The 25,726-nt window shown below is 38.8% G+C and overlaps 2 protein-coding genes across 7 annotated transcripts in view; one reads left to right on the top strand and one right to left on the bottom strand.

Moving 5' to 3' along the window:
• AP2A1 (adaptor related protein complex 2 subunit alpha 1) overlaps positions 1-11,397 on the top strand; it is a 36,470-nt gene extending 25,073 nt beyond the window's left edge. For 4 of the 6 annotated variants that reach the window (XM_058179810.1, XM_058179811.1, XM_058179813.1 and 1 more), the window contains exons 14-22: positions 345-509; positions 1,221-1,381; positions 4,426-4,508; positions 6,619-6,709; positions 6,840-6,962; positions 7,564-7,680; positions 9,312-9,381; positions 9,835-9,969; positions 10,208-11,397. In XM_058179810.1, coding sequence (XP_058035793.1) covers positions 345-509; positions 1,221-1,381; positions 4,426-4,508; positions 6,619-6,709; positions 6,840-6,962; positions 7,564-7,680; positions 9,312-9,381; positions 9,835-9,969; positions 10,208-10,285 — 1,023 coding nt within the window. In that variant the 3' untranslated portion in view covers positions 10,286-11,397. Of the gene's footprint in view, positions 1-344; positions 510-1,220; positions 1,382-2,037; positions 2,101-3,940; positions 4,013-4,425; positions 4,509-6,618; positions 6,710-6,839; positions 6,963-7,563; positions 7,681-9,311; positions 9,382-9,834; positions 9,970-10,207 lie in introns of those variants that run through there. The other 2 variants (XM_058179815.1, XM_058179814.1) reach the window with 2 other exon arrangements.
• A 532-nt stretch (positions 11,398-11,929) lies between these two features.
• On the bottom strand, positions 11,930-25,664 carry FUZ (fuzzy planar cell polarity protein). Its single transcript, XM_058179824.1, has 11 exons — positions 25,407-25,664; positions 24,463-24,584; positions 22,883-22,967; positions 16,561-16,629; positions 16,010-16,114; positions 15,552-15,749; positions 15,373-15,468; positions 14,812-14,918; positions 14,570-14,640; positions 14,323-14,424; positions 11,930-13,819 (listed from the first exon to the last, which is right to left on the bottom strand). Exons 1-11 carry the CDS (start codon positions 25,506-25,508, stop codon positions 13,614-13,616), a joined length of 1,263 nt encoding a protein of 420 aa, XP_058035807.1. The 5' UTR covers positions 25,509-25,664; the 3' UTR covers positions 11,930-13,613.
• Between the last annotated feature and the right edge of the window lie 62 nt (positions 25,665-25,726).

Here is a 25,726-nt window from a genome sequence, read left to right as displayed (position 1 = left end):
TATTTGCAATGTTTGTGGGTTTAAAAAGTGCAAAATCACCCTGCTGGGGGGGAGGGGTTCCCTAAAAGACATATGGAGAACCTGCAATAACTTTCAAGTCACTTATTCTGCATTAGAGAAGTTCCAGGCAGGTGACTTGCCAAGAGCAAACATCATAGAGAAAGTGGATGGCTGCACAGGGCCAATAGAATAAAGCAGATAGTCCACATGCAGTAGGTGGTCACATTGTCTTTAGGATTTTTTTACTTTGCAGAACTCTGAGTTCCAATCTTTTTCCATAACTACAAGGTTTATTGACAGGGCATGTTGGTACCTGTTTCCAATTTTCATCCTTACTGCTTTAGGCTACAGTACTGGAGGAGATGCCACCATTCCCTGAACGTGAATCTTCCATTTTGGCAAAACTGAAGAAAAAAAAGGGTCCCGGGGCTGGCAGCGAGTTAGAAGACGGCAAAAAGGATCCGAATTCTGAAATCAATGGAGGCATGGAGCCCTCAGCCAGCACTGCTGTGAGTGCAAGGGAAAAGGAGAAGGCTGGAAATGGAGAGTGGGGGTCTTGGAAGGTTTCCTAGAAAGAAAAGGATGCTGTATGTGAAGTCTGTGGGAAAGGGAAGAAAAAATAGAAAAGACAGGAAATAACAATTAAAAATTCTAATCTCGTACAACCCTGTCAGATTATAAAGCAGCAGGATTTTTCATCCTCTAATCATTTCCTTCAATGACACCAACATTTTGGTAGGTACGTTATGAAATGTTAGTAGATTTCCTTTGTAATATGTAATTCATTGTATCACCAATAACAGCATTCTCCTCTACTCCTGGTCTTGGTCTTGGCCTAAAACTAAATTCATATCTCAGAGAGCAGACAGCAAACAGATGTGTTATCTGAGACTTAATTTCAACTCCAGTTTGCACTTTTATTCTTTTTTTACTGTTTCCCCTTGCCTTTCATGTCAACTAAGCATGAAACTTTCGCAAACAGTTTAACAGGCTCGTCAAATCTCAGAGGAAAGAGCTGTAATGAAACTGATATATATGAAGCCCAACTTCCAGGAATACTTTAACTGCATATATTTTATCTTGACACAGCACAGAAATAAAGAACTCAAGTCCTGATCTTTATTTCTATTCCTAAGGTAGAGAGAAATAATTGAGTTCCGTTTCTAAGTTAGGATCATGAAAACCAAAAAAACTTTTTGCCCATTTTCTTTCTCTTGCAGTCAACGCCGTCCCCATCTGCTGACTTGTTAGGTCTCCGAGCCACACCAGCGACTGCATCTGGTGCACCTGCCAGCACTGGCAACCTTCTAGTGGATGTTTTCTCTGATAGCCCATCTACTACAACTGGCCTGGCCTCTGGTGCAGAAGAGAATTTCCTAAGGTAATATGGTAACTCAGGTCCAGGCTGTCTTTGCTCCAGCCTTCCTAAGAAAAGGGATTGATGCACTGGATCAGTCTAAGCATGTCTTGTAGTCAAGGGAGTGCTAGCTTTTTCTAGACAACTGCTGGGAGCTCATATAGGATACAAGAGTGATTGCTCTGTTAAGAATGCAGATTCTGATCTATAGCTCTCATGGAGGTTTGTGAGGAGTGAGTCATAGTAGCTGAGTGCCTTATTCCATGGAGAAAGTTCCAGCTCAAAGGGTAGATCATCATCTGCCACCTAATGTGAGTAGCAGTTGATAGGAGGACTTCTTGTGCTCGAGAGCCTCATCCAAGAGTAAGAGGGACAAAGTAAGTAGATATACAAGTGCCTATGTTTGTAATAAGAAGATGACCATGTTATATATGCATCTTTGAATAGAATAGGCAAGATTGATCTACAGGTGTTTGTTTCCAAGTAGCTTGGGAGTTTTGGGCTTCCTTTCTCTAGATGGGCAATTAGCACGCCAGTTCTCAAGGCCTTGTCTTGCTCTCTCTTTGTCTTGGGTGTGAGAGTCTCTCTCTTTCTCTCTCTGTCTGTCTGTTGCCTTTTTGGAATGGTTTCCTCTCTCTTTCTCTCTCTCCCTTTCACACCTCTTGCCTTGGATGAAACAGTGACTTGGAGGCAACTCCTGAGAATCCTGCATCCCTATTGGTGGAGGCTGACCTGCCTGCAGAGTAAGGGGTTGAATCTCTCTCTCCCTCTTCCTCTCTTTCTCCCTCTCTCTCTCTCTCTCTATCCCTCTTTCTTTCTCTTTCTGTATGCTATTACAATCTTCCCATCACTATTTGCATTTCATTGGATTTCGCTAAGAGAAGGATCACAGATGTTAGTGTGATAACATTGTGAATTCTCAAAAAGTGAAAAGAATGGCAAAGTCACAATGTAACATGTGATGTATAGAGAGTCTACACAAGAGCTTCTAAACGTGTCCTCTGTAACTTTGTCCCATTTCTGCTCCCTTCGGTGGTCACCCATATGCTTAGAACTACCTCCCAGAATACCTGCTCCATTGCTTGCTTTTTTCCAAATTCTGTATCAGAATCCATTTTTTTAATGAAACATTGGGAACATCTTTCTATTCCCCATGTTCAGCTGGAAATAGCCAAACATAAGCATGCGCTACTCATAATTTTAGCATTTTGCTTGTTTACCCCACTGCAATTTCTTGATTTTTATGATTTCCAAGATAAAATCTAGACACTAAGACTGCAGGGGCAAAAATCTGTCCATCTGGACATTAGAAACTACTATGTACTAATAAAGTAATAGTTTCCACAGAAGAGAGATGAGTGGAGTGAGAAATACACTTTTTCTAGAAAGGGCATTCTCGGTGTGTTGCTAGATTAGGAGGAGACAGTCTGGCATCCAATACCCAAGTCAACCACAGTTGCCAAAAATCACCAGCAGATTTCTTCTTAGTTGAGGTGGGGAAAAAATGAACATTTTACATAATAGTACTCTTAAAATAATTTTGACATTGTTATAGTAACAAAAGCACAACAACCTGAAATTCCTAACAAAACTGTAAAATAAAAAAGAGGCCATAGGCTTGCCTATTTTATGTGACACCTATGCGTTTACTAAGTCTTTCCCTGCCTCCCAACTCATTAAGAACAATCCATACCTATTAGAAACATGCTATAGCCTGTAGAGTTGCAATCTACAACCTTTCCATCATTTGATCTAATCCTGATCCCTAACTGTTTCAAGCTCCTTCTCTGCTTCATATGATCAGGAACTTCAGAAATCAGAACATGAAAACTAGAAAGTCATACATCTTTGAGTGGAAACAAGTCAGTCATTGGTTGCTTCAATGTGGCGTAGGCAGGATAGGGACTTGAAAAGGAGGAATCCTCTTTCAAGGGACTTGAGTAAGACAGTAATTCAGAATTGGGTTTCTTAGGGTTGAGAATAAATTGTTGTATTTTAAGATGTCAGGACATCCAGATTGCACACCGACTGGATTTCTAGATGAGAATCCATTTGAATCAATACCTTAATTAGGTTGGTTCAGAAATATAGAATATGTACTAGAAAAAGTCTTAGCTCCCACGAATTTTAGACTTCTTTTCTTTCATTGGTTTTTAAATGTGAGGAATGTGAATTTATTAGTGAAAATATAAAAACATAATATATAAAAGTTAGCTTGGCTCTCATCCTCTACAGAGTTTCTGTGCTCAGGAGTTCAGATGTTGTGGGATTACAGCTTCCATCATCTCCCTAAAATCTGGTCTGGGCTGATGCAAGTAAGAATCAAACAATATCTGAAAAGCTAAGATTTGGAATCTCTCCTTTATAGTATTTTTCAGGAATATTCCAGTTCTCCTTCTGCCTTGGTACCTGCTCTATGGCATGTTCTCTCTATGTTTAGATGTGTGTGGTTTGATTCCCTTCTCTTTTTCTTTTTCTGATACTAACATGGTGCTGTACCAGGTGACTCATCTTTTCTGCTCTTTTTCTTCCCTGCCTCTGTCAACTGCTGGCCCCTTTGCTATGCCCCTTCACCACCACCAGCTCAGGGGCTGCTGCTTCTGTCTCTGAGGACTCTGCTTTGCCTATTGCTGAGGCTGATGAACTGCTTCACAAGTAAGATCCTGGGGTAGGACTGCGGCTCCTGAATGCTAGGATTTGGGGCACGGGACTGGACTTAGTGCCACTCCCCTTTGACATATGTGTGGGATGGCTTCCTCCAGTCTGAAACACTGAAACCTCAGTCAACATTATTCACTGTCGCATAATTTCACCTCCAGGAAGTACTCTCCAGATGGGATGATTGGGAATTGGCCATCCCAACATACTAGATAAATGTTAATGTATGAGCTTGAGGAGTTAACAGGTTGAGCTCTATACCTTAGTGGGAGGAAGGGATGAGTGGCTTTGTATCAGAAATGGTAAATGTGGGGAAAGTGGCTTGCATTTCCAGTAGAAATGACATGCACGTTTACAAATAATGGGTAGTGTTTGCTTACTTCTAACAAAATCTTCATGAACTATCACAGGTTTGTGTGTAAGAACAATGGGGTGCTCTTTGAGAACCAGCTGCTGCAAATTGGGGTGAAGTCAGAATTCCGGCAGAACTTAGGTAAGTGTTTGTAGTAGGTTGAATACAATAGGCAAGTTGGGATTTGTTCAAGACTGGACAGATCTGACACATCCTGTGTCCTTATATGAGGGCAACCTTTTTTTAAAAAATGAATACATTGTAGACAAGAAGTGGTCTTTTTTGAGTTGAAGACTGGAAGACATGTTGTAGGGTTAGGTGGATGTTAGGTTACATATACTTGTCTCACTCTAACATTTCTGTGAAGAGCCAATATGAGGTGTACAGGTTTGTGATACCCAGTTTCTTTTCCCCACTCACCCATGAAACTCAAAAATAAGATATTCTGTATTCGCTAAGTTGTCTGTTCTAGGATAGTGCTGTAAATTCAGATAGATAAGATAGATAGATAGATAGATAGATAGATAGATAGATAGATAGATAGATAGATAGATAGATAGATAGATAGACAGACACACAGACACACAGACACACAGACACATACACAGACAGATACACAGACAAACAGATAGACAGACAGACAATATATATGGCTGCCCATACTACTATATATGTGATTCTGGTAGACATATTAAACTAAGTTCAACCATTAAAATCAATTAAACCAATTCAAACTACAGTTAAAAACTACAATAGAAAGATAAGAGATAGTGCAATCTAAACTTTTACACAATGCAACCATTTAATGGACTTCACACTTCCATTGGATCCCCAAGCCCAATGACACATCCAAGTTTTGAGAGTATTCTGGAAGGCCAGCAGAGTTAGGGCCTTTCTCGCCTCAGGAGAAATACTGTTCCAAAGGGCAGAAAAGGCTCTCCATTGAGTCCTGCTAAATGAATCTTCTTGGCCAATGGGACTCAAAGCATACCCCTTCTGAGAGACCTGATGGGATGTGTAGATTAATTGGAGAGGCAGTCCCCCTATATTGCTAAGAACCCCAATACTTTCCTATTATAAAAAGGTAGAATGGCTCATTGCAAGGTCTAGCTGGATCTCTAGTGTCTTTCTATAACTTCTCCCATGACCGACACCATATGTTGCCACGTCATCCTTCATTCCCCGGAAATGTGGCTGCTTGTCGTGGCACCCATGTCATGTTTCGCCACCACACCAGCCACATGTCCGGTGACCTCACCACCCTCGTGCAACCCATAACCCGGTGCCCACTCCACTGTAACAAAGCACTAGGTAGGTGCTTCCCACGCTCCAGTCCCCTCCTGCTTCATGTGTCAAGTGGAGCTAGGCTTGACACCCCATCTTGTTTAAAAAATTGTTTTAAATCAACTTTACTGTATGATTCCTTACCAGATATTTCACTTATAGTTCACTAAAGATAGGAAGGTTTTCTACTCTGCATGTGATACCCATTATCTGCACAAACACACTTAGTCAAAAAAGGGTTAATACTGAATTAATGCATTTTTTTGGATTTGTGCAATATATTGAATAGATTGATTCATATAACTCTCAAAGCCACAAGTAGAAAAACTGAATTAAGCCTAATAGCATTTTAAGGTTTTTGTGTCTTAATGGTTTGTGTGAATCCATAGTCTCTAACAGTTGGAAAAAGAAAAGAAAACGTTGCCTAAATTTAATAATCTTAAGCAAGAAAGAGAAAGTGAGGAAAGGAACTGATAAATAGAAATGACAGTATACAACATGAAGATAGGTGGGGGTAAAAGGCAGAGCCCTAATTTGGATGGATTGTGAGGACGATGTATTCTTTCCAGTCTAACACCAGCCAATATGCCTGAATTCACAAGTTATATAAATTGTAACAGTTTGTTTGATTTATTTAAATTAAATTAGGCCATTTTAATTTATAAATTACAGTTAATCACTGAACTGAGTAACCTTTGATGGCACCACAGAAATATACTTTAATAATGGTTAAAAACTCCAAATAATTAGGTTTTTTTGGTGAAATGTTTAATAATCCCTCAAAATCACACTATTGTTTTACATTTCCTTTGGTTTGGGGATTCGCCAATTGATATCAAAGACATTGCAGTACCAACTCTAGACTTGTACACTGTCTGAATTTAGGCACTTGTAATTAAATAAACTATGGCGCAATCCAAGAAAGTATGGGCCACAGCCATCCCATAGTATATTTCCACCCTTCTAGGCCGAATGTATCTTTTCTATGGGAACAAAACATCCGTCCAGTTCCAGAGTTTCACCCCAACAGTCAGTTATCCTGGTGACCTGCAGAACCATATCCTTTTATGTATGATGCTAGTAGAAAAAGAAGAGTTTGTTTGGGGTGGCTTTCAAGCCCTCGGGTATCGTATTCTGTTTGTGCACTGCTCAGAAGCAGTGGTAACCTTTTCCTTAGCCCAGTTCACAGCTCAACATTCAGACGAAAACAGTGGAGCCACTGGTGGAGGGAGGAGCTCAAGTTCAACAGGTCCTGAACATTGAATGCCTGAGTGATTTCACGGAGGCCCCCCTTATCAACATCAAATTCCGGTATTGCTGCTTGACATCTCAGCCTAATCTTCAATTCTAAAGAAGAAAAAGTTTCTATATCTGAGCAATCAAAGGCATTTCAAAGTGGTTGCAGTCGGAGCCTGCATATCCACCTTTGTGTTTGCACAGAGAACACTAAAGAATCAGAATATGAAAAGCTGGAGAGGCTGGGATTCTAACCTTCAGAATTATGGGCAAAACCAAAACCAAACAAGTAGTACTTCTAATAATCACTAATTTGCATTTTAATTTCTGTCTTGACATGTGTTTGCTTTGCTTCATCCCTGTCTCCCACATTTCCATGAGCTGCATTTTGTAAAATCCCATCAGCCACAAATTTATCATCTTATTGTATTTCTGCTAATTATTCAAAATATGCTTGGACTGGTCAATATTCTAGGAAGCTCCCAACAGAAAACAGCCCCCAAAACCTGCTTCCACTTTTGATAGTCAGGGGCCTCTAATCCTAGGAAATGGATATGATCAGTAGTTAACAATAACCTCATTCTTCTTGCCTTTATCCCCCTTTTAAAGTTTCAATAATGTTATTAAATAATGCAGACTCATGGGTCTGTTTGTCCTTATTTCTCATTTCTGATAGCTATGGTGGGACGTTGCAGAATCTCACTCTCAAATTGCCTATCACTGTCAACAAGTTTTTCCAGGCAACAGAGATGCAGTCACAAGACTTCTTCCAGCGCTGGAAACAACTTAGCTTGTAAGTTTGCACAATATGAAATATCTGGAAATGAGGATCACAAATGATAGTTTGTATATAGGTAGTCCTTGAATTATGACCATAATGGAGTTAAGATCTTGCTTAACAAACCTTGTTCTTCCTGATGTGGCAGTTAATTGAAAGTGTGGGTTAAATGGTGTGGTTTTTTGGGTGCGCTTCAAGATTTTGGTTACCACCTTTAAAGCGCTCCATGGCTTAGGACCCGGGTACTTACGAGACCGCCTGCTGTTACCCTTTGCCTCCCACCGACCCATACGCTCTCACAGAGAGGGTCTCCTCAGGGTGCCGTCCGCCAAACAGTGTCGGCTGGCAGCCCCCAGGAGTAGGGCCTTCTCTGTGGGGGCGGCGACGCTCTGGAACGAACTTCCCCCTGGCCTACGTCAAGTGCCTGATCTTCGGACCCTCCGTTGTGAGCTTAAAACACATTTATTCCTTCAAGCGGGACTGGCATAATAGTGTGGAATTTTAATTTCGGGGTTTTGTTGATATTTAAAAATTTTAAATTTAAATCTTAATTATCAGCCTTTATAATTCTGCTATGTTTTAACTGTGGTTTTAATTGTATATATTTTGTGTTTTTACTTCTGGCTGTACACCGCCCTGAGTCCTTTGGGAGAAGGGCGGTATAAAAATTTAATAAATAATAATAATAATAATAACAATAACAATAACAATAATAATAATAAAGTGGAGCAAGAGGTGCTTTGTAAGTTAATGAGGCCTAGTGGAGGCCCAAGCCTGCCTGTCCTGGCCTCCCAAGGCCTCCCCCATCCCGAGATACCTAGTGCTCCGTTTCTCACCCTTGAAATTCCCACAATCCTGCTTTGTCTCCCCCCCTCGGTCCCCACAGACCTTTTTTCCCCTAGTCAGGTCCCCACAGGGCTTCCCCCACTCCCAGCACTGGAAAGTCTGCAGCGCTGTGCAAACCATATTAGGTCAGGCAGCCAGATGGCATGAGTCCAGAAGCAACCGCCATTTCTTGAGCAACTAGAATTCAATGCAGTCATTTAGAAAATGGAGGCCACTTCTGAAATTGCGCTATGCAGCTATTCATATTGCAGTGCTCCAGAAAGCTCCTGAAATTTTCAAAAGGCAAGTGTGTGATGGGTGACAGGTGCTAGGGGGGCAGCCCTAGCCCTACTGGGACTGGGGTGGGAGGAGGCCTGTGGGGATCTGGACCTGGAGATAGGTGGGGGGAAGTGTTGCAGCACCCTTGTAGTCAGTTGTAAAGGCAAATGATTGCAGGAGAGCTGCAACAGCTGTAATCTCAGAATGGGTTCATAAGTAGCTTTTGGAGGATCCACCATAACTTTAAAAGGTCACTAAGCAACCCATCATTAAGCAAGGACTTAATGTGAGAGAAAAAGGGACACGAGGTGGGTTTGTTTTTCCAAGGGGTGGAGATATTTCAAATTCTTCAGCCGAATAATCTGTGAATAAGAATACACATGAACTTGGCAAAGTCCTGCCTTTTTTTAATTTTATCTTTGCCTTTTAAAATTGTAAATGGTTCAACCATTACCATATATGACTGAGGCGCTGAAAGCATGTAACAAGATAGATGACTAGAAAAATAGGACCTGAATTACTGATCTGATCCTTTTCTGCAGGCCACAGCAGGAAGCTCAGAAAATCTTCAAGGCAAACCACCCCATGGATTCAGAAGTGACAAAAGCAAAAGTAAGTTGTTTTGAATGCTATGAAAGACTTGCAAGCTTTTATTTATTCCAGGGCAATTAATTCAGTTATTTTAATTTCAGATCAGGATATGTCTATAGTACTAATATGCTCAAATGAGTGAAGATTAAAGCTTTGGAAATCATGCTTGTCCAGGGCAATTATGGAACACATTTTCTTCAATTGTTTAGTATTAGTTTGGGAATATTAATGTATTATATTTAGGACTGTTGATTTTTCCATTGATCACCACATTTTTTTTCTTACGAAAATTGGCATAACATCAAGCTAGAAGAGGCAGCCATTGTATAAATGTCTGTGTTGCAGAATTCTGAAACAGTTTTGCAGGTATATCTTTCTCCCATTATCAGCTTTCTAAGGTGGGTGTAATTTGCAGTGATACCCTCTATTGCAATTGTATAGTTCCAATTAAGTTCCAGTCTATTCCTCCAACAGCTGTTAGGTTTTGGCAGTGCACTCCTGGAGAAAGTGGATCCAAACCCTGATAACTATGTAGGAGCTGGAATCATCCAGACAAAAGCACTGCAGGTTGGATGCTTGCTGCGACTGGAACCCAATGCTCAGGCACAGGTGAGAGCTCCTGAGACCTCTGGAACTGAAGGCATACAAGTTGGCACTGAAATAAAAGCATAAAAATTGGGAAACTGAGACTTCTGGGAGTTCTAAGGAACTGATGGGAAATATAGATAAAACTGAAGAAAAGGTGTAGCTGAAAGTTTACCAAACCACCAAACTAATGTGGACAACTGAAGGGACATAATGTTTAAGCTCTTCTCTTTTAACCAACTTTCCTTTCTCCTTCCTACAGATGTACCGGCTGACCCTTCGTACCAGTAAGGAGTCTGTTTCAAAGCACCTTTGTGAGCTGCTTTCCCAGCAGTTCTGAGGCATCTGCCACACCATAGGAAGGGGAGGCCATTCCTGCACACTAAATGCCTCTGTACATCTCATCCCAACACTCTCCAAACCAGGGGCCTCCAGAAAGACTGTACTGCTCCCTGCCTGTTGTTGTGATAACCTCTGTGTTCTCATTGCCTAGCCCGGGCCAGCATCAAGAGGGATAAGTGAGGGGGGAGCAAAAGTATGGACCCTTGGTTGGACAAAATCAAATTGGGTTAGGGGAGGGATGATGGGTATTGGTGCAGGGCATTCTTTCAGTAGTAATCATCCCCTTGGGCAAAAGGGCAATTTTTGGAAGAAAGCTAGCTTTTGTCCCATGCTGTAAACTGGTCCATCTCATTTTGGGATGAGGCTGAAATCTGTGGTCTTAATTCTTCACCCATTACCACTACTTTTATATGATTTAAGCTGGCATTTTATTTTTGTTTACAGTATGTATCTTTAGTTTCTCACCCATGGACTTTCTCCTTTCTGCTGTGGAAAGGGATAGCTTCTCTGGCTCCCCTTGAGCCGGCTGGGGAGAAGGAATAGGATTGTGTGGGTCTATGGGGAGGAGGGGATATTCTTGTAGGCAGTCGTTTTGTGTTTCTTTGCCTTGTGTGTTTTCCCCATGGATGGGGATGTAAATTCTCCTTTTCCTTTGCTATGATCATTCCAGTGTTACAGTTACGTGTATTTGTGGGAACGTAATTTTGACAGCATCCTGCCTCTTTCTTCAGCTCTAGAAAGAAACTACATGAAGATGATAGGAAAAGAGACAATTTCTTTCCTCTTCTGCCTCCCCTCGCCATCTTTTCAATTCCCAGGAAGAAGTGCCTCAAGCAGGTACAAGAGTTTGGGAGATGGACTCCGGAATGCTGCCCTCCGTGCATTTTGGAAAAGAGAGGGGGAAGGGTTCAGATCATGCTAGTTTGGGGGTGTCCCAGCTTCCCATGCTGGCCCGGGCTCCATGTTACTCTGCTGTGTAGGTGTTAACTAGCGCATCTTAGTTTATCTGGGTTTTGAATGCCTGTATCTATCTCCATGTGACTCTAATAAAACCGTGAGATTGGGGGAGAGCCAGAATCAAGCCAGGCTGGGTCACCCCCACACCGCTGACTGATTTGTTGCATACTGCTCTTTATATGTGGACAGGGTAGAAATGGATGGAGAACAGTCCCATACCATACAGTGTGCCTGGCCTTAGCATTTGCAATAGGATGTTCAGCTAAGTTGTATGGAACTAGTTACGTGTAAGCTTGAGCCTCGCCAGGATTGCTTTCTCCATGTAGTGGAAAGCATGGAAGCTCTCTCTTCCTTTATGCAAAGATAGGCAAATAAGTATGCAGAAAAGAATAATGTCTTCTTCATTTGATGGGGTCCTCATTTATAAACCACTTGTTTAGTGACCATTGAAACTTACAATGACACTGAGAAAGGGGCATTCATGACTGATCTTTAATTTACAATGTCCTGCAGTCATGCTTTTGCCATTTGCAACATTTTTTGCCAGCTTTCTACAAGCAAAGTCAATGGGGAAGCCAGCAGATGGTGATCACATAACACCCTCACTTCATGACGGCATGAACTTTACTTAACAATGACAACTAGAGTTGCCGGAATTTTTGTTACTAAGCAGTGCAATCATGATGTCATTCTTTACAATTGTTATTGCCTACAAATGTACTCTAGTCCCAATTAATATCGTGACGACTACTGGTAGCAGTGGAGGAAGGCATCTGAAAGGGCTTTTCCCAATCCCACCAGTAGATACAGTTTTAAAAAGTGTGACAATAAAGAAAGTGGAAGACACTCCAATCACTCCAGTTATGTTCCTCATAAGTGTAGAAAGCACAGTCTTTGCAAAATTCTACTTTCTTGTTGCTTTGCCCTTCAAGATTTCCAAAAGCTAAGCCCAACATAAACAGTGTATTTCTCATGACCAAAGTCTTTGGAGAAAAAAAAATAGCTATTTCTTACTATGATGACTTTCTTCCCCCCGCCCCACTCCCACCCCTATGCACTTCAATGTCCAAGATTGAAGCACATGAGAGTCTCTCCTCTGCATCTGGCCTCCTGGCATGGTTGGTTGAACTCCCTCAAAATTCATGAAAATATTTTAAGATATATAGATCAAAATGGCCCTATTCAGTATACTTTTTATTACACAGTAAAAAAAAAAAACCTTGTATATGATCAAGGCTCTTTGCATGTTCTAATGAAACAATGACAGAAGCAAATGCAGAGTGTATAAACAGCTGGCTATAAATAAGGGTAGTATCAATTTCTGTAAACATAACTCTTTTCCCTCTCCTGAACTGATTCATACACAGAATTGCCCTCTATTTATAGGTGAATGCATGAGAGGTAGTTCATGCAGTGGTTAGAATGCAGTGTTGCAGGCTAATTCTGCTGACTGCCAGCAGTTCGATCCTGATCTGTTCAAGGTTGACTCAGCCTTCCATCCTTCCAAGGTTGGTAAAATGAGAACCCAGATTGTTGGAGGCAATATGCTAATTCTGTGAACCGCTTAGAGAGGGCTATAAAACACTATGAAGCGGTATATAAACCTGCTATTGCTACTACTAAGCTGAAATGTATTTAAAAGGAAAATTTAGTTCAGTAGTTCTGTCACGGTGCAGCTTCCACACTTATTTATTTACATCTCACCTTTATTATTATTATTATTATTATTATTATAAATAATGCAAGATGTGAACGTATATATTTCTTTCTCTTTTTCTCACAACAACCCTGCGAGGTGGGTTAGATTGAGAGAGCATAACTGGCTCAAGGCCACCCAGCTAGCTTTCATGCCTAAGACAGGACTAGAATTTGCAATCTCCTGGTTTCTAGCCTGGCGCCTTAACCACTAGATCAAACTGGCTCTCAAGATTAATTGCTGTATTCACACAATTACATCATGGTTAGGGCTAAGTCTGGCCCAAGCACCTTTCTTAGTTTATAATGTATAGTAAGTTATAGGAGACAAAAATTATGTTAGTGCATAATGTTCATTAAATTATGGGATACAAAATTCTTACCAATATTAAACACATGGAGAATAGAGACCAAAGACTAGTCATCACCTACAGCTATATTAGCTGTATTGCCTCCTACTTACATAAGAGGGTAGAATTGAATTGCATTGAATTATTCACTTTCTCCTGTTTCTGAAAATATTTCCATAAATTCAAAATCCTTCTCTGCAGCCTAAATCATCAGTTGCCACAGAGAAAATTTCATTACAACATTTGAATGAAAATATGTCATTCTAACCATACTGAGGGGCTCTAGCTCGCCAGTCCAAATTTCATCGAGTTCAACAAGGTAAGTCAAACAGCAGAATCTTCAGCTGTGAGAGCCTGTAGCGTGCAAGTTGCTAAGGATCGTAAAGCAAAGGTAGGTACATCTGACTTCAAGATTAAGAAGAGCTGGTGCTGCCTCCCATGGATAACATAGGCTTTGTGGGTAGTATAGACCATATAACAGTGCTGAGGACAGTGGGAAAAACCAGCATGAAAGTCCTCCTGCAGAGGGACTGGAGAAAAGAAATATTTATGTATTTATTTAATTATATCCTGCCTATATTACTTTTACAAATAATTCAAGATAATGAATATCCAACGTATTTTCCTCCTCCTGTTTTCCCCAAAGTATCCTGTGAGTCTTTTTATTATGTTCTATACGAACCGCTCAGGTTTGGTATAAATGCCCCAAAGCAATGCAACAAAAAGATCAACTCTGGGATGTACTACTAGATACTAAAGAATGCTATTTACTCTAAAAAACTATTTCAAACTTTCAACTATTTTACTTTTATTAAAGAATATACATGGCCACCAAATTTGTTATATGCAATACAAGCACAAATTGGAAAATATCTTGGTGCCTATTGATTCTTTTAGTCACACGGGAATTCTTCCATTTTTATTAATAGTCAGATGTTTAAAAGCTCACATGGGACTTTCATTTTTTATAAATAATTAGATGTTTAAAAGCTCAGTGTGCAAATATTTTCTCAACAAAAAGTTGGGAACATACCTGTGTATTCTTCTTGCTTCTCACAAGGAAAATATAAGGAAGTAACTAAAGCATAGAAAGAACGGAGGGCACAAAGCCGAATCTTCATGGACATTTCAGATCCTATAAGAAGGAGATCAGGATGAGATTTTAATAGGCTACCCTTTCATATCCCATAAATAGTCAGCATTTTATGATTTTCATAATTAGTAAAATAGAAGGGGTTCCTAATTTGTCCTCTCCTAGTATAAGAATGCATGAGCTATACCTTCAGTTGAAGCCCCATGAGGATGCACCGTAAAAAGGCTTTTCCTTTGGTCTTGATTAATTAGCAGTAACCTGTAAAAGATGAGCCATGGCTTGTATCTGGGGAAATAATGGTAAAAGTACTGCCTCTGAATTCCACAAGTACTGTCTCCTTTAAAAAGAGGACAGAAAGTGGTTGAACAAGCAGAGTCCACATGCTAAATGAAATCAATTTCTCGGATGACCCAGAAATTTGAAACTCACCCCAGGATACCAGGAGAAAGGACAATGCCAGGTTTTAAGCATCTGGCAGGGTCTCTGGCAGTTGCCTTCAGCAGATCCAGCAGTGGTTGCCAAAATTGATTAACTAGCTGTGGAAAGAAAGAGAAGTTTCCAACAGACATTTGGCCCCAACTTCAAAGATCAACAGGCGTCTTGCTATTTATATATCCCTTCGGCAACTCTAACACACTGAAATCATACCACCAAAAGTCAACAGCAAATGAGTGAGAGCAAAAGCCACCAAGAAATAAACTGCTCCCATTCCCATCCTTAAAATCTCTATAGTCAAATAAAAGTATTATCACAGCTCCACACCCAGGAATTTGGGGTTCTGCATTATGGCCAGTAATCTGAAATAGCTGCACACTACTGACTTCAAGCATGCCTCCTTCATTAAATCCATCATGTAAATCAGCAATGGCCGACAAATAAAGCAGTAAATTTAACCAACAGATGGACCAGTTCCAAGTGTACTTTAAGAAGGGTGATAAACTGCTCTTCTACATAAAGAGATCAGATACATTTGAAATACAGCACACTCACCTCATCAGTCAGGCATTGTAAGGAGGGATTAGGCCCACAGAGCAATACTACTTCCATATCAGGCACAAGCTGAAAGGTCAGGAAACGGTGCGGAACCTACTGGAACAAAGGGACAGGGAAAAATTAGAAATACGTACTTACATATCCTCACTTCCTCCTCAGATCTTTAACCTGCTCACCGTGGGACTGCCTTGAGGAAGGTAAACGGGCAGATCGCGGGAAGTATGTGGAGGAAGGGAACGTACAAGCCACATCAATAGCATGGCCTCTGGGGCTGCAAGTTGCCACCACTGTTCAGTTGCACATAAGATATGACTGCCCACAAGCAGGCAACCAAACCGGGATTCTGCTGCAGAGGCAAAGGCTTCTAGGCATTCCTGGAGCAGGAAAGAACAAGACAGCACTAAGATTTGTTTCTAATTCTCCAAATCACCCTTATCTCTCAATTTGTAACTTTCATTATTATGAGATGTAAAACAGATGATAAGATGCAACAAATAACTTTATAGTGGGCACTATCAACACTTCCTTTACTTCCACGTAAATCTTTTTGGGATTGAACAGCTACTGTACAAATCCACAAAAGTAGTTGCTTTGGCAAGGAAGCAACAACAGATGTAAAATTAGATGGTCTCACCTGCAGAATTGCTCTGGAGGGCATCACAGCACATTCCACACACTGAGTCAGATCAGCACAGCTATTGCCCGGGTCCAGGAAACTGTCAATCAGTTTATAACATGACTAGAGAATTGTGCAAGAAATAATTAAATTGCAATGGATTAAAATATTCCAAACATTTAGTTTATTAGGCAGTGAACAGTAATAATTACCACTAATTCACTTCTATTGCTAGAATTTCTGATGTAATACAGGCCTGCAGAAGACATAACTGCTGCAAGCTAAAGGTGGTTCCAAGGGCAAACAGTAGGCATAAAATGTTCCTCTATATTTTATATATTTTATATTTTCTATACTTTATATAAAAACATCAGAAAGTCTCTCTCAACTGACCAGAGTCTTTTATGGAGGGGTGGGCGGGGGGGGGCAGGAAACATTTCCTAAAAATGAATCTTTTGTTATCTCCCAAGTAAAAGTTCCTCTGCAGCCCACATCTTGCCTTCCATTTTCATATGATATACACCTACTCCTCTCTCCACATTTCTAGCGACAGTTAGGGCAGACATTACCTTTAGATCCTTTTTGAGACGTTCAATGTTGCGAACGTTTGTTAGTTCCTCCAAACCCAGTACTAGTACCTGTATTAAAATACATCAAGCCATTTTGATACAGAAACAAGCCCTTGGGAAATTGGGTGTCTTTAGAAGGGAGAAGAAGAGCATAGGAAATGTATTTTCATACTTACCCTAAATATTACAAACTTTTCCTGTAAAAATAGACTATCTGATCTTTTATAAAAAGATCTCTAGGTACATCACCATTTATTTCCCCATGATAAGAAAAATCTGGCTTGTATAGGCTCATAGTATTTTTAACCATGTATACAGTATATATGAACATATAAAATAACTGTTTTATTTGAAATTATTTATTTGCCCAACAGACTAGGTCAGTGATGGTGAACCTTTTAGACAAACTGCGCGTGTGTGCATGTCCAAACTGAAAGGTGTGTGTATGCACAGACATGTGAGCACAGGTGCGGACGTGTGTGCATGTGTGGACATGCATGTATGTGCAGCCAAAGAGAAGCTGGCCGGCAAGAGGTGGGGAAGCCCAATACCAGCATCATGACAAGAGGTAAGATCTTTTTCTTTCATGAGCTTCTGTTTCGTTGTTTGCAGGGAAACAGAAACTCATGAAAGAAACACCATGGAAGAGGCTCCAGTGACGTCACCCTCCTGCTGGGTGCTCAAACAGAGCACTCCGTGTTAGAAGATTGTAAAAGTCAGTGAAACAGAAAATAAATCACTGTTCACTGAGCTTAGCATAATCTCTGGGTGAAAGAGGTTATCAGAATTGTGGAAGAGTGGCAGGTCTGACAGGGGGTTTGCTCTCAAGAGCGAATTTTCCTGGATTTATGACCCCACCGAATTCCACTCCTTCCAACTTCAGCACGCCCCTGTTTTTATCAGGGAAAAGGAGAGGAATGTCGCTTCTGCTCCAGAGGACTTATTAAATTGATTGATATTCCAAGCAGACGGGAATTTCACAAGCGTTCAATCTTTGATGCAGAATCAGCACGGCAAGTACCGACTCCCTTTTTGAAATTTGAAACCTTTCTTTGTCTTTGATTAATTGACTTTTAAAATGGCGTCTAAAAGTGAAAGTAAAAATTTTTTAGTACGATGAAGCAGCGTTACTTGTGGATTGTTACAAACGGAGTTTTTTTTATACTGAAAGGAGGGAAGGAGAGTTATTAAGTTTGAATTCCTGATTCTTTTGAAGACAGAATGGCAGCTAAACCTTTAAAGCCTTCTGGAAGAAGGGGATCTGAACCAAGTCTTGAGGAAATATTGAAAGAACAATTAAAACTTTCTGAAGATAGGCAAAAAGAGATGATGGAGAATTTTAATGCAAAAATAAGAGAAGATATTCTTATGGCAGTTCAAGGACTGAGTAAAAAAATTGAAGGATTGGAAGTGGAAATGCAACAGATCTCTCAGTCAAATAAGTATTTAGAAGATGAAATGAAAGGTGTTCAGAAAAAAGTGGATCAAAATGAAGATCAGGTTGTGATATTACAATATAAACTTATGGAAGGAGCTCTTAGAATTCGTGGTATGCGAGAAGAGCGTGGAGAAGACTTAAGAAAAATTATATCAGAAGCATTGGCTGAATTTATTGAAGCGGACCCCCAAGAGGTAGCTTACCAAATTGATAAAATATATAGAGTTAATTCTTGGATTGCAAGACAGAGAAAGCTTCCTCGGGACATTGTGGTTTATTTTGTGAAAAGGACTATGAGAAATCAAATTCTGCAAGTTTCATATCAGACAACTTTAAAAATTGGAGAACAGGAGTTGAAGGTGTTGAAAGAGATTCCTTCAAAGATGTTAAGAGACAGGAAGCAATTTGCTTTTTTTACACAAGAACTTAAAAAACATCAGATTCAATTCAGATGGGAGGTGCCAGTTGGACTGACACTATTCTATCAAGGAAGGAGATATAGAATTGACACGGTTTTAAAGGCAAAGGATTTTCTTTCTACAGTTTTGAAAGTCGAAATAGAAGTGATAGAAAACTTCAAGAGACTCAAGAAGGCGTGGTGACCCAAGAGCCTTTATTGCTGCCAGTATTAGAGGAACCACAAGAGCAAAGGGTGACAAGAGGAGCCCTTAAGCGTAAAGAAGAGCAACAGTCTCAAAGTAAAAGTCAGGATCCCATTATGGAAGCTGTGGGAGGAGCTAGACGGAAGATACCGGAGGAGGAGCTTCGTTGTCTGCTTCAAAGCTTCAGGAGGCCAGTAATGGCAAATAGAATCTTGTCATGGAATGTTAATGGCTTGAATTCAGCTCAGAAAAGAAGGAAAATATTTCACTACTTGAAACAATTTAAAAATGATGTGATTTGTTTGCAAGAGACACATATAAAATTATCAGACCAAAAATATTTAATTAATTCAAAATTGGGTAACCATTTTGTTGCATCAGCTTTGGAAAAGAAGCATGGAATTGTTGTATATATCAGGAAGGATATACCAGCTAAGCTAATTGAGGCAGATATTCAAGGAAGATTTATTGCTATTGAACTGGTGATAGATGCAAAAGACTTTGTTGATAGGTATTTATGCACCTAATCAGCAACAAGAAAAGTTTTACAAAATGTTACATGAGAGGTTGACCCTCTGGGATTATAGTTCGTTTATTTTATTAGGAGACTGGAATGGAGTAATTGATACAAGAAGGATAAGAGAACCTCCTCCAAGAAGATACCTATACATGCAAAATTACCAAAATCCTTTTTGAAATGATGGAAGACTTTGAGTTTAGAGATATATGGAGGTTACGGAATCCAGATGAGAGAGATTTTACTTTTTTCTGATAGGCATCAATCTTTTCACGCATTGATTTTATTTTAATTTCTAATGACTTGCTTTCTAGGGTGAAGAAAACGAAGATATTTCGAGGTGTTTAACTGACCATAGCCCAGTATGGATGGAATTATTACAAGGGAAAAAGGTGGTAGAACATGGAGGTTGAATGAAAATCTGTTTAGATATGAGGATAATGTAACTTATTGTAAGAAACAGTTAAAAGAATTTTTGATTTTAATATGTACAAAGGGACACCTATAGGAACTGTGTGGGAAGCGAGCAAAGCGTTTATTAGAGGATATTGATTTATTTGGACAACAGGCAAAGGAATAATAAACAAAGGCAGCGTAGATATTTGGAAGAAGAAATTCAAAGGAAGCAACAGTTATTAATTCAAAACCCACAAGATCATAAACTTAAAGAGGCTATAAAAATATTACAGAGTCAATTTAATATGTTAATGGCAGACCAGGTGGCAACGAATATACAATATGCTAAACATAATACCTTTTGTAATGCAAATAAACCTGGGAGATGGTTGGCATATAATTTAAGGAAGAAACAGAAAGCACGTGTCATACAAAAAATAGAATATAAAGGTAAAGAGATATACCAACAGGATAAAATTAAAAGGCATTCTCAGAATTTTATACTGCACTATATGCAAAAGACAAAATATTGGATAGGGACATTTATGATTATTTGAAAGATTATAAGGTGAATATTCTAACATTAGAACAGAGGAGGAGCTGAACGGCCGATAGCTACTGGAGAAATAGTGGAGGCAATTAAACAATTAAAATGGGAAAACCCTGGTACAGATGGTCTTACAGCAACTTATTATAAAAAACACAGGATGAAATATTAGGCCCACTTAAAGAATTATTTAATCAGATACAATTAGGAGTGGAATACCCCGTCATGGAAAACATCTTTTATTTCACTGATACCGAAGAGGAGCAAGACTGCTCTAAACCTGGTAACTATAGGCCGATTTCACTTTTAAATAATGATTATAAGATTTTGTAAAAATAATAGCAAATAGATTAATGTTAGTTTTACAACAAAGAATTCATACTGATCAATCTGGTTTTATAAAAGGGAGGCAGATGAGGAATAATGTTAGACAGATTATTAATATATTGGAATATTTGGAAAAGAAGAATACTTCAGCGGCACTTATTTTTTTGGATGCAGAGAAAGCCTTTGATCGATTGCATTGTGATTTTTATTTAAATTAATAGAAAATGCAATTTGGAGACTGTTTTATTAGAATAATTAAAGCGATTTATGGAGAGCAAACAGCACAGATTATAGTAAATGGTAGTTTGACAGAAGTTATTAAGATTGCGAAAGGAACAAGACAGGGATGTCCCTTATCACCATTATTGTTTGTTTTGACTCTGGAACCATTATTAGATAAAATACGAGAATTAATGAAAATAGAGGAATTAAGATTAGACAATATGAGTACAAAGTTAGAGCTTTTGCAGATGATGTAGTGGTTACGTTAATGAATCCTATAAATTCAAGTAGATTTTGTTGGAAGTAATTGGTAAATATGGAAAGGTACCAGGATTTAAAATAAATCAGAATAAAACAAAAGTGATAATTAAAAGTATGTCTATACAACAGAAGCAAAAACTAGAGGAAATGACAGGATGTGAGGTAGTAAAAAAGGTTAAATATTTAGGGTCTATATTAGCTCATCGAACAAGAAACTTTATAAGAATAATTATGACTTGCTATGGCAAAAGTTCAGAATGATGTGAGTGGCTGGAAGAAATTGCAGTTATCCCTATTGGGAAGGATTGCGGCTATTAAAATGAATGTGTTACCTAGATTTTGTTTCTGTTCCAGATGATACCTATAATTAAAAAGGATAAAAATTTGGAAGATTGGCAGAGTGGGATTAATAAATTTATATGGCAGGGTAAAAGGCGAGGTTAAAATGAAAATAATACAGGATTCACGGGAAAGAGGTGGTTTAAGAATGCCTAACTTTAAACTATATTATGAAGCAGTAACCCTTTCAGTAATAAGTGACTGGTTTAACTTAACAGAGGAAAGAATTTTGAATATAGAAGGTTATGACTTGTTATATGGATGGCATGCGTACTTATTTTATGGAAAAAAGTGGATAGGGCTTTTAAGAATCATGTGTTGAGAAGTGCTCTTTATGGTCTGGAATAAATATTCCTATAAATTAGATTACAAGATTCCTATATGGGCGAGCCCTAGACATGCAATAGAGAATATAAATATAGAACAGAAACAGGAAATGATTACATATAAAGAACTTTTGTATGCTGAAGGAGGTAGATTGCAATTAAAATCATTACAGGTATTAAAATGAAGAAGGAGGAATTATACTTGGTTTCAATATGGGCAAATAAGTGCTAGATGGAAAGAAGATCAAAAATTGGTATAATGCAAAGGAGGAAAATTTAATAAAGCAAATTAGAAATCAGACCCAGGAGCATATAAAGAGATTGTATAATGTGTTGCTTGAAATAGATTCGGAAAAGGATTTGGTAAAGGATTGTATGATAAAATGGGCACAGAATATTCAGGAACCAATAATGTTGGAAACATGGGAGAAAATTTGGGTTAGAAATGTTAAGGTTACACAAGCACAGAATTTAAGGAAAATTTTTATAAGATGTTTTATAGATGGCATTTAGATCCCAAAAATTATCATGTATGTATCCTAATATCCAAGCGAAATGTTGGAGGTGTGATTGTGATGATGCTACATATTTTCATATTTGGTGGACTTGCAAGAAAATTAAGGTCTTTTGGATAAGAATTTGGTGGATTATTCAAAATGTACTGAAGAAGAAGATAAAGTTCCTGCCACAATTTTTCCTTTTGGGAATTATAATGGATTGTACAGGGATTGAGACTAAATTGATTTTGAACTTAATAACAGCAGCAAGACTGTTGATTGGACAATACTGGAAGAAAGAAGAGATACCTACAATAGAAGAATGGATATTGAAAGTTATTAATTTGGCTGAGATGGCTAAAATCTCAGCTTTTAAAAGACAATACGCAGGAAAGATATTTAATTGAATGGAAAAATGGATTGATTATCTACAAAACAGATATCAGATTAAGAAATATCAGATTGCCTTTGAATAATTAGAAAGTTATTTTATGTAATGGGGAGGGGGTTGGGAGACGAAAAGCTTTGGATGTGGTTATTTGGATTGGACTTTACCTTGTGATTGACCCGGGAAGCCGGGGGGGTGGGGGAGGGAGGGGGGTGTTTTGGTTTTTTTTGGGAGGGAGGGGGAAAAAAAGGGGGGAAAATGTTTTTGTTTTTTTAAAACTCTTTCAATAAAAAAAAAAAAAAAAAAAAAGAAACACCATGGAGATCTGACCTGGGGTGATGGTGCGCATGGCAGCAGAGAGGGCTCTGCATGCCACCTCTAGCACGTGTGCCATAGGTTCACCATCACAGGACTAGGTGTATCTCCCAATTTCCTTTACAGAGGTCATTTTTGATCACTCACCATGGCATTGAAAACATTGTCAAGAAGCCTTCCAAGACCGAAGTCACTGGCATCTTCTTCTGAGGATAAGACAATGAGGGTGATACTGAGAACAACCAAAGAGAAATTGAAGATAGTGTCTGAGGCAAAATATTTACAGCAGATAAGACAGAAAAATATATTTTCCATATTTTACAAGTTTTCAAATTATGTAGAAAAAATCCAATATTTCACCAAAGCTTATTGGAACTTGAAAATCATTAAGAATAGATAAGATAGCTGCAAGAGATTGATAATTTCTAGGAATACCCTCAACTCAGCTGGAATGTCCACAGTCAGTAGAAACTGCTTTGTGAATACAGAAGTAGAGAAGAGAGTTTTGTTAGAAACTTTCTTATATTTCTCTCTTCTCCCTGAACTGTGTTTATAATAACTCTGTAAATAGGAACTTGTACCTGAAGTTGTTTTTTTCTTCCTTCATTCCAATCTTTTCCCATTTTTATACTGTGTATTTAAGAGCTCTGGAAATCTAGAAACATATTTAGTTGAAAAGCTGAATAAAAACTACTGATGTGGCCCAATTTGCTACGTTAATCTGAAATAGTTAGAATTTCTCCACATATAAAATACATTTTGAAGATTAATAGAACTGGAGAATGAAATAAGGTACTCTTGTTTTCAGCTCTTTTCCATTTTAGCCATTCTAGTTAAGAACAGATAACAGAAGTCTACAAGAAAGGCAGCATAAATGGCAAGAATAAAGAACAAATTTCTTAACTCTAGCCTTTTCTAACTCTTCCTCCTAAACTGAAATAATTGCACTTTGGTGAAAAAAATTGCAAAATGAACCTTCCTGAACCTAAGCAAGCATGAGGAATGAAAGAAAACTTTTCTCTAGACTGTCTTACCATGCAATATAAGTTATAACAACATCAATATATGTTAGAATGCCTGCTTCAATAAGAAGGCCCAATATTGTATCATGAACGAATGGGATATCCAAATAAAATAAAACTAAATTGTGGGTATTTGTATATCGATGTTTTGATTTTACATTATTCAAGACAGAGGTAGTTATATAATAGACAATATTCCAGAAAATAAATATTGAGTACCATTAGGATCATGTATTATTATTCCACATAATTCAGTAGGTATTAACAGCCTACTGAACAGCCAATGGGAAATCAGCAAATATTACAAAACAGTATGATACAGGCATATTTAATTCCATATCACACATTTTTTTTGCTTCAAGAACTTGAACTGGCATGGAGAGAGCTAGAACACTCCATATTAAGAGAAATTCAGGAAACCAGAATCAGAAGGACCAGGGGCAATTAAAAATAGTTGATTTGCATTGGATAAAGATAGCCTCCTGATTATTAGCAGAAGATTCTCGATATCAGTGTTGCAATTACTGAAGCACTGGAGTTTTCAATATTCTAAAATTATTGATGCTAAAGACTTAATTTATAAAACCTGAAAGATCTTTTAATTCTTGTAAAAATTAGCCTATATGCATTAATGCCTACTGAAGAAACAGACCACCAGCTAGCAAATGGCAACTTGGGGGCTTACATATTCCTGATTCTGCATACCTATTATGAAACACTTTCCACATCACATGAGTATTCTCTGTACGGGCTGCTATCAGCTGGACATCTAAATTGGAACCAAACATATGAACCCCATTCAGGGAGCCAATTACAGAAAAGGGTAACTGGGAAAGAAGAGATAAACATTAGTGTAATATTCATATAAGAACATATGAAGATAAAATAGACAGCCAGACAATTGAATTATCTATTTAAACTGAAAACAGTTTTCCAGCTGAAAACTGGTTGTCCTCACTTAACATATAACCTTTTAGCAAAATGGATTAAGGCAGAGCACTTCCAAACCAGATATATCATTTTTCCCACCCTCATAACAACCTGGTGACTAGCATTTTTAATGCTTTTATCATGCTAAAATTTAAAAACTTTATTTTAAAAAATCAAAGGAAGTGTTTTAGCACTGTACTATGACTATTCCCAGCTAAACTACACAACTGCTTAGACTGTTGGACTAACAAGTCAATCATTATTTCCTTCCGACATGCAGCATTTTGGCAAGCATATATTTTCAATAGAAGAGAATACACGTAGCTCAGAGTTGAACTATGGAAGTCCTTGTTGCTCTTTGAGTTTGGTAGTTTGATTGCCAATGCCATTATCCAACTAGGTAACGTCATCAGTGTGAGTACGGGGTTTACCCTGTTTATTTACAGTAACTTGCTCCGCCAATGTTGGTGAGGGTATGTTTTTTTTTCCTTGATTAGGATATTGTTTTCTGCTGTTTGTCTGATGTTGAGCCCTGTAAGTGTTGGCCGCTGAAGAACAGGCAGCAAACTCCAAATTCATTACTACTGATGATACTTAGTTAGGCAACTGTAAGCAAACAACCCTGCTCAAAAGGCACAGAGACTCCACAAAACAAGTATTTCTTAAAACAAAGTGATTCGCTATCAACTGGAATGAAAAGCAGGATGGCCATCTCTCACCTGCTGCTTTGAAGACCCTCCTCTGCTCCTACAGTATAAGGGCACTCCACTACTGGCCGTCAGGCACAACAAGGTCACGGAGTTCTCTGCCTCCTCCCACATTTTGAGCCTGGCAACCTTTTTCCACACTGGACTGGCAGCGGGAGTAACGCTACCGAACGCAAGACTCCGCTGTTTCTATTCCCTTTGCCTAATATCCCCCCCAATTCCACTCTCAGGACTCATTGCCGCCATATTGAATAATCCACGATATGCCGGGATGTAAGCAGAAGCGACGCTATGGTAACAAGTGCAATCATACATGATTGGTTCTTTTTTTT

The sequence above is a fragment of the Ahaetulla prasina genome, chromosome 4 (genome assembly GCF_028640845.1).
Source record: "Ahaetulla prasina isolate Xishuangbanna chromosome 4, ASM2864084v1, whole genome shotgun sequence".
Classification (NCBI taxonomy): domain Eukaryota; kingdom Metazoa; phylum Chordata; class Lepidosauria; order Squamata; family Colubridae; genus Ahaetulla; species Ahaetulla prasina.
The sequence above is the reverse complement of the archived record's forward strand: the minus strand, read 5'-3'. Positions and strand labels throughout refer to the sequence as shown.

Bases quoted from the DNA above. Each gene is read 5' to 3' on its own strand.
- FUZ (XM_058179824.1), bottom strand. From the start codon at position 25,508: ATGTGGGAGGAGGCAGAGAACTCCGTGACCTTGTTGTGCCTGACGGCC. The intron at 16,630-22,882 runs GTGAGTGATCAA...ATTTTAATACAG, and splicing joins ACAATGTTTTCAATGCCATG to GTACTAGTACTGGGTTTGGA. The intron at 15,750-16,009 runs GTGAGACCATCT...TTCCTGCTCCAG, and splicing joins CCTCCAGAGCAATTCTGCAG to GAATGCCTAGAAGCCTTTGC.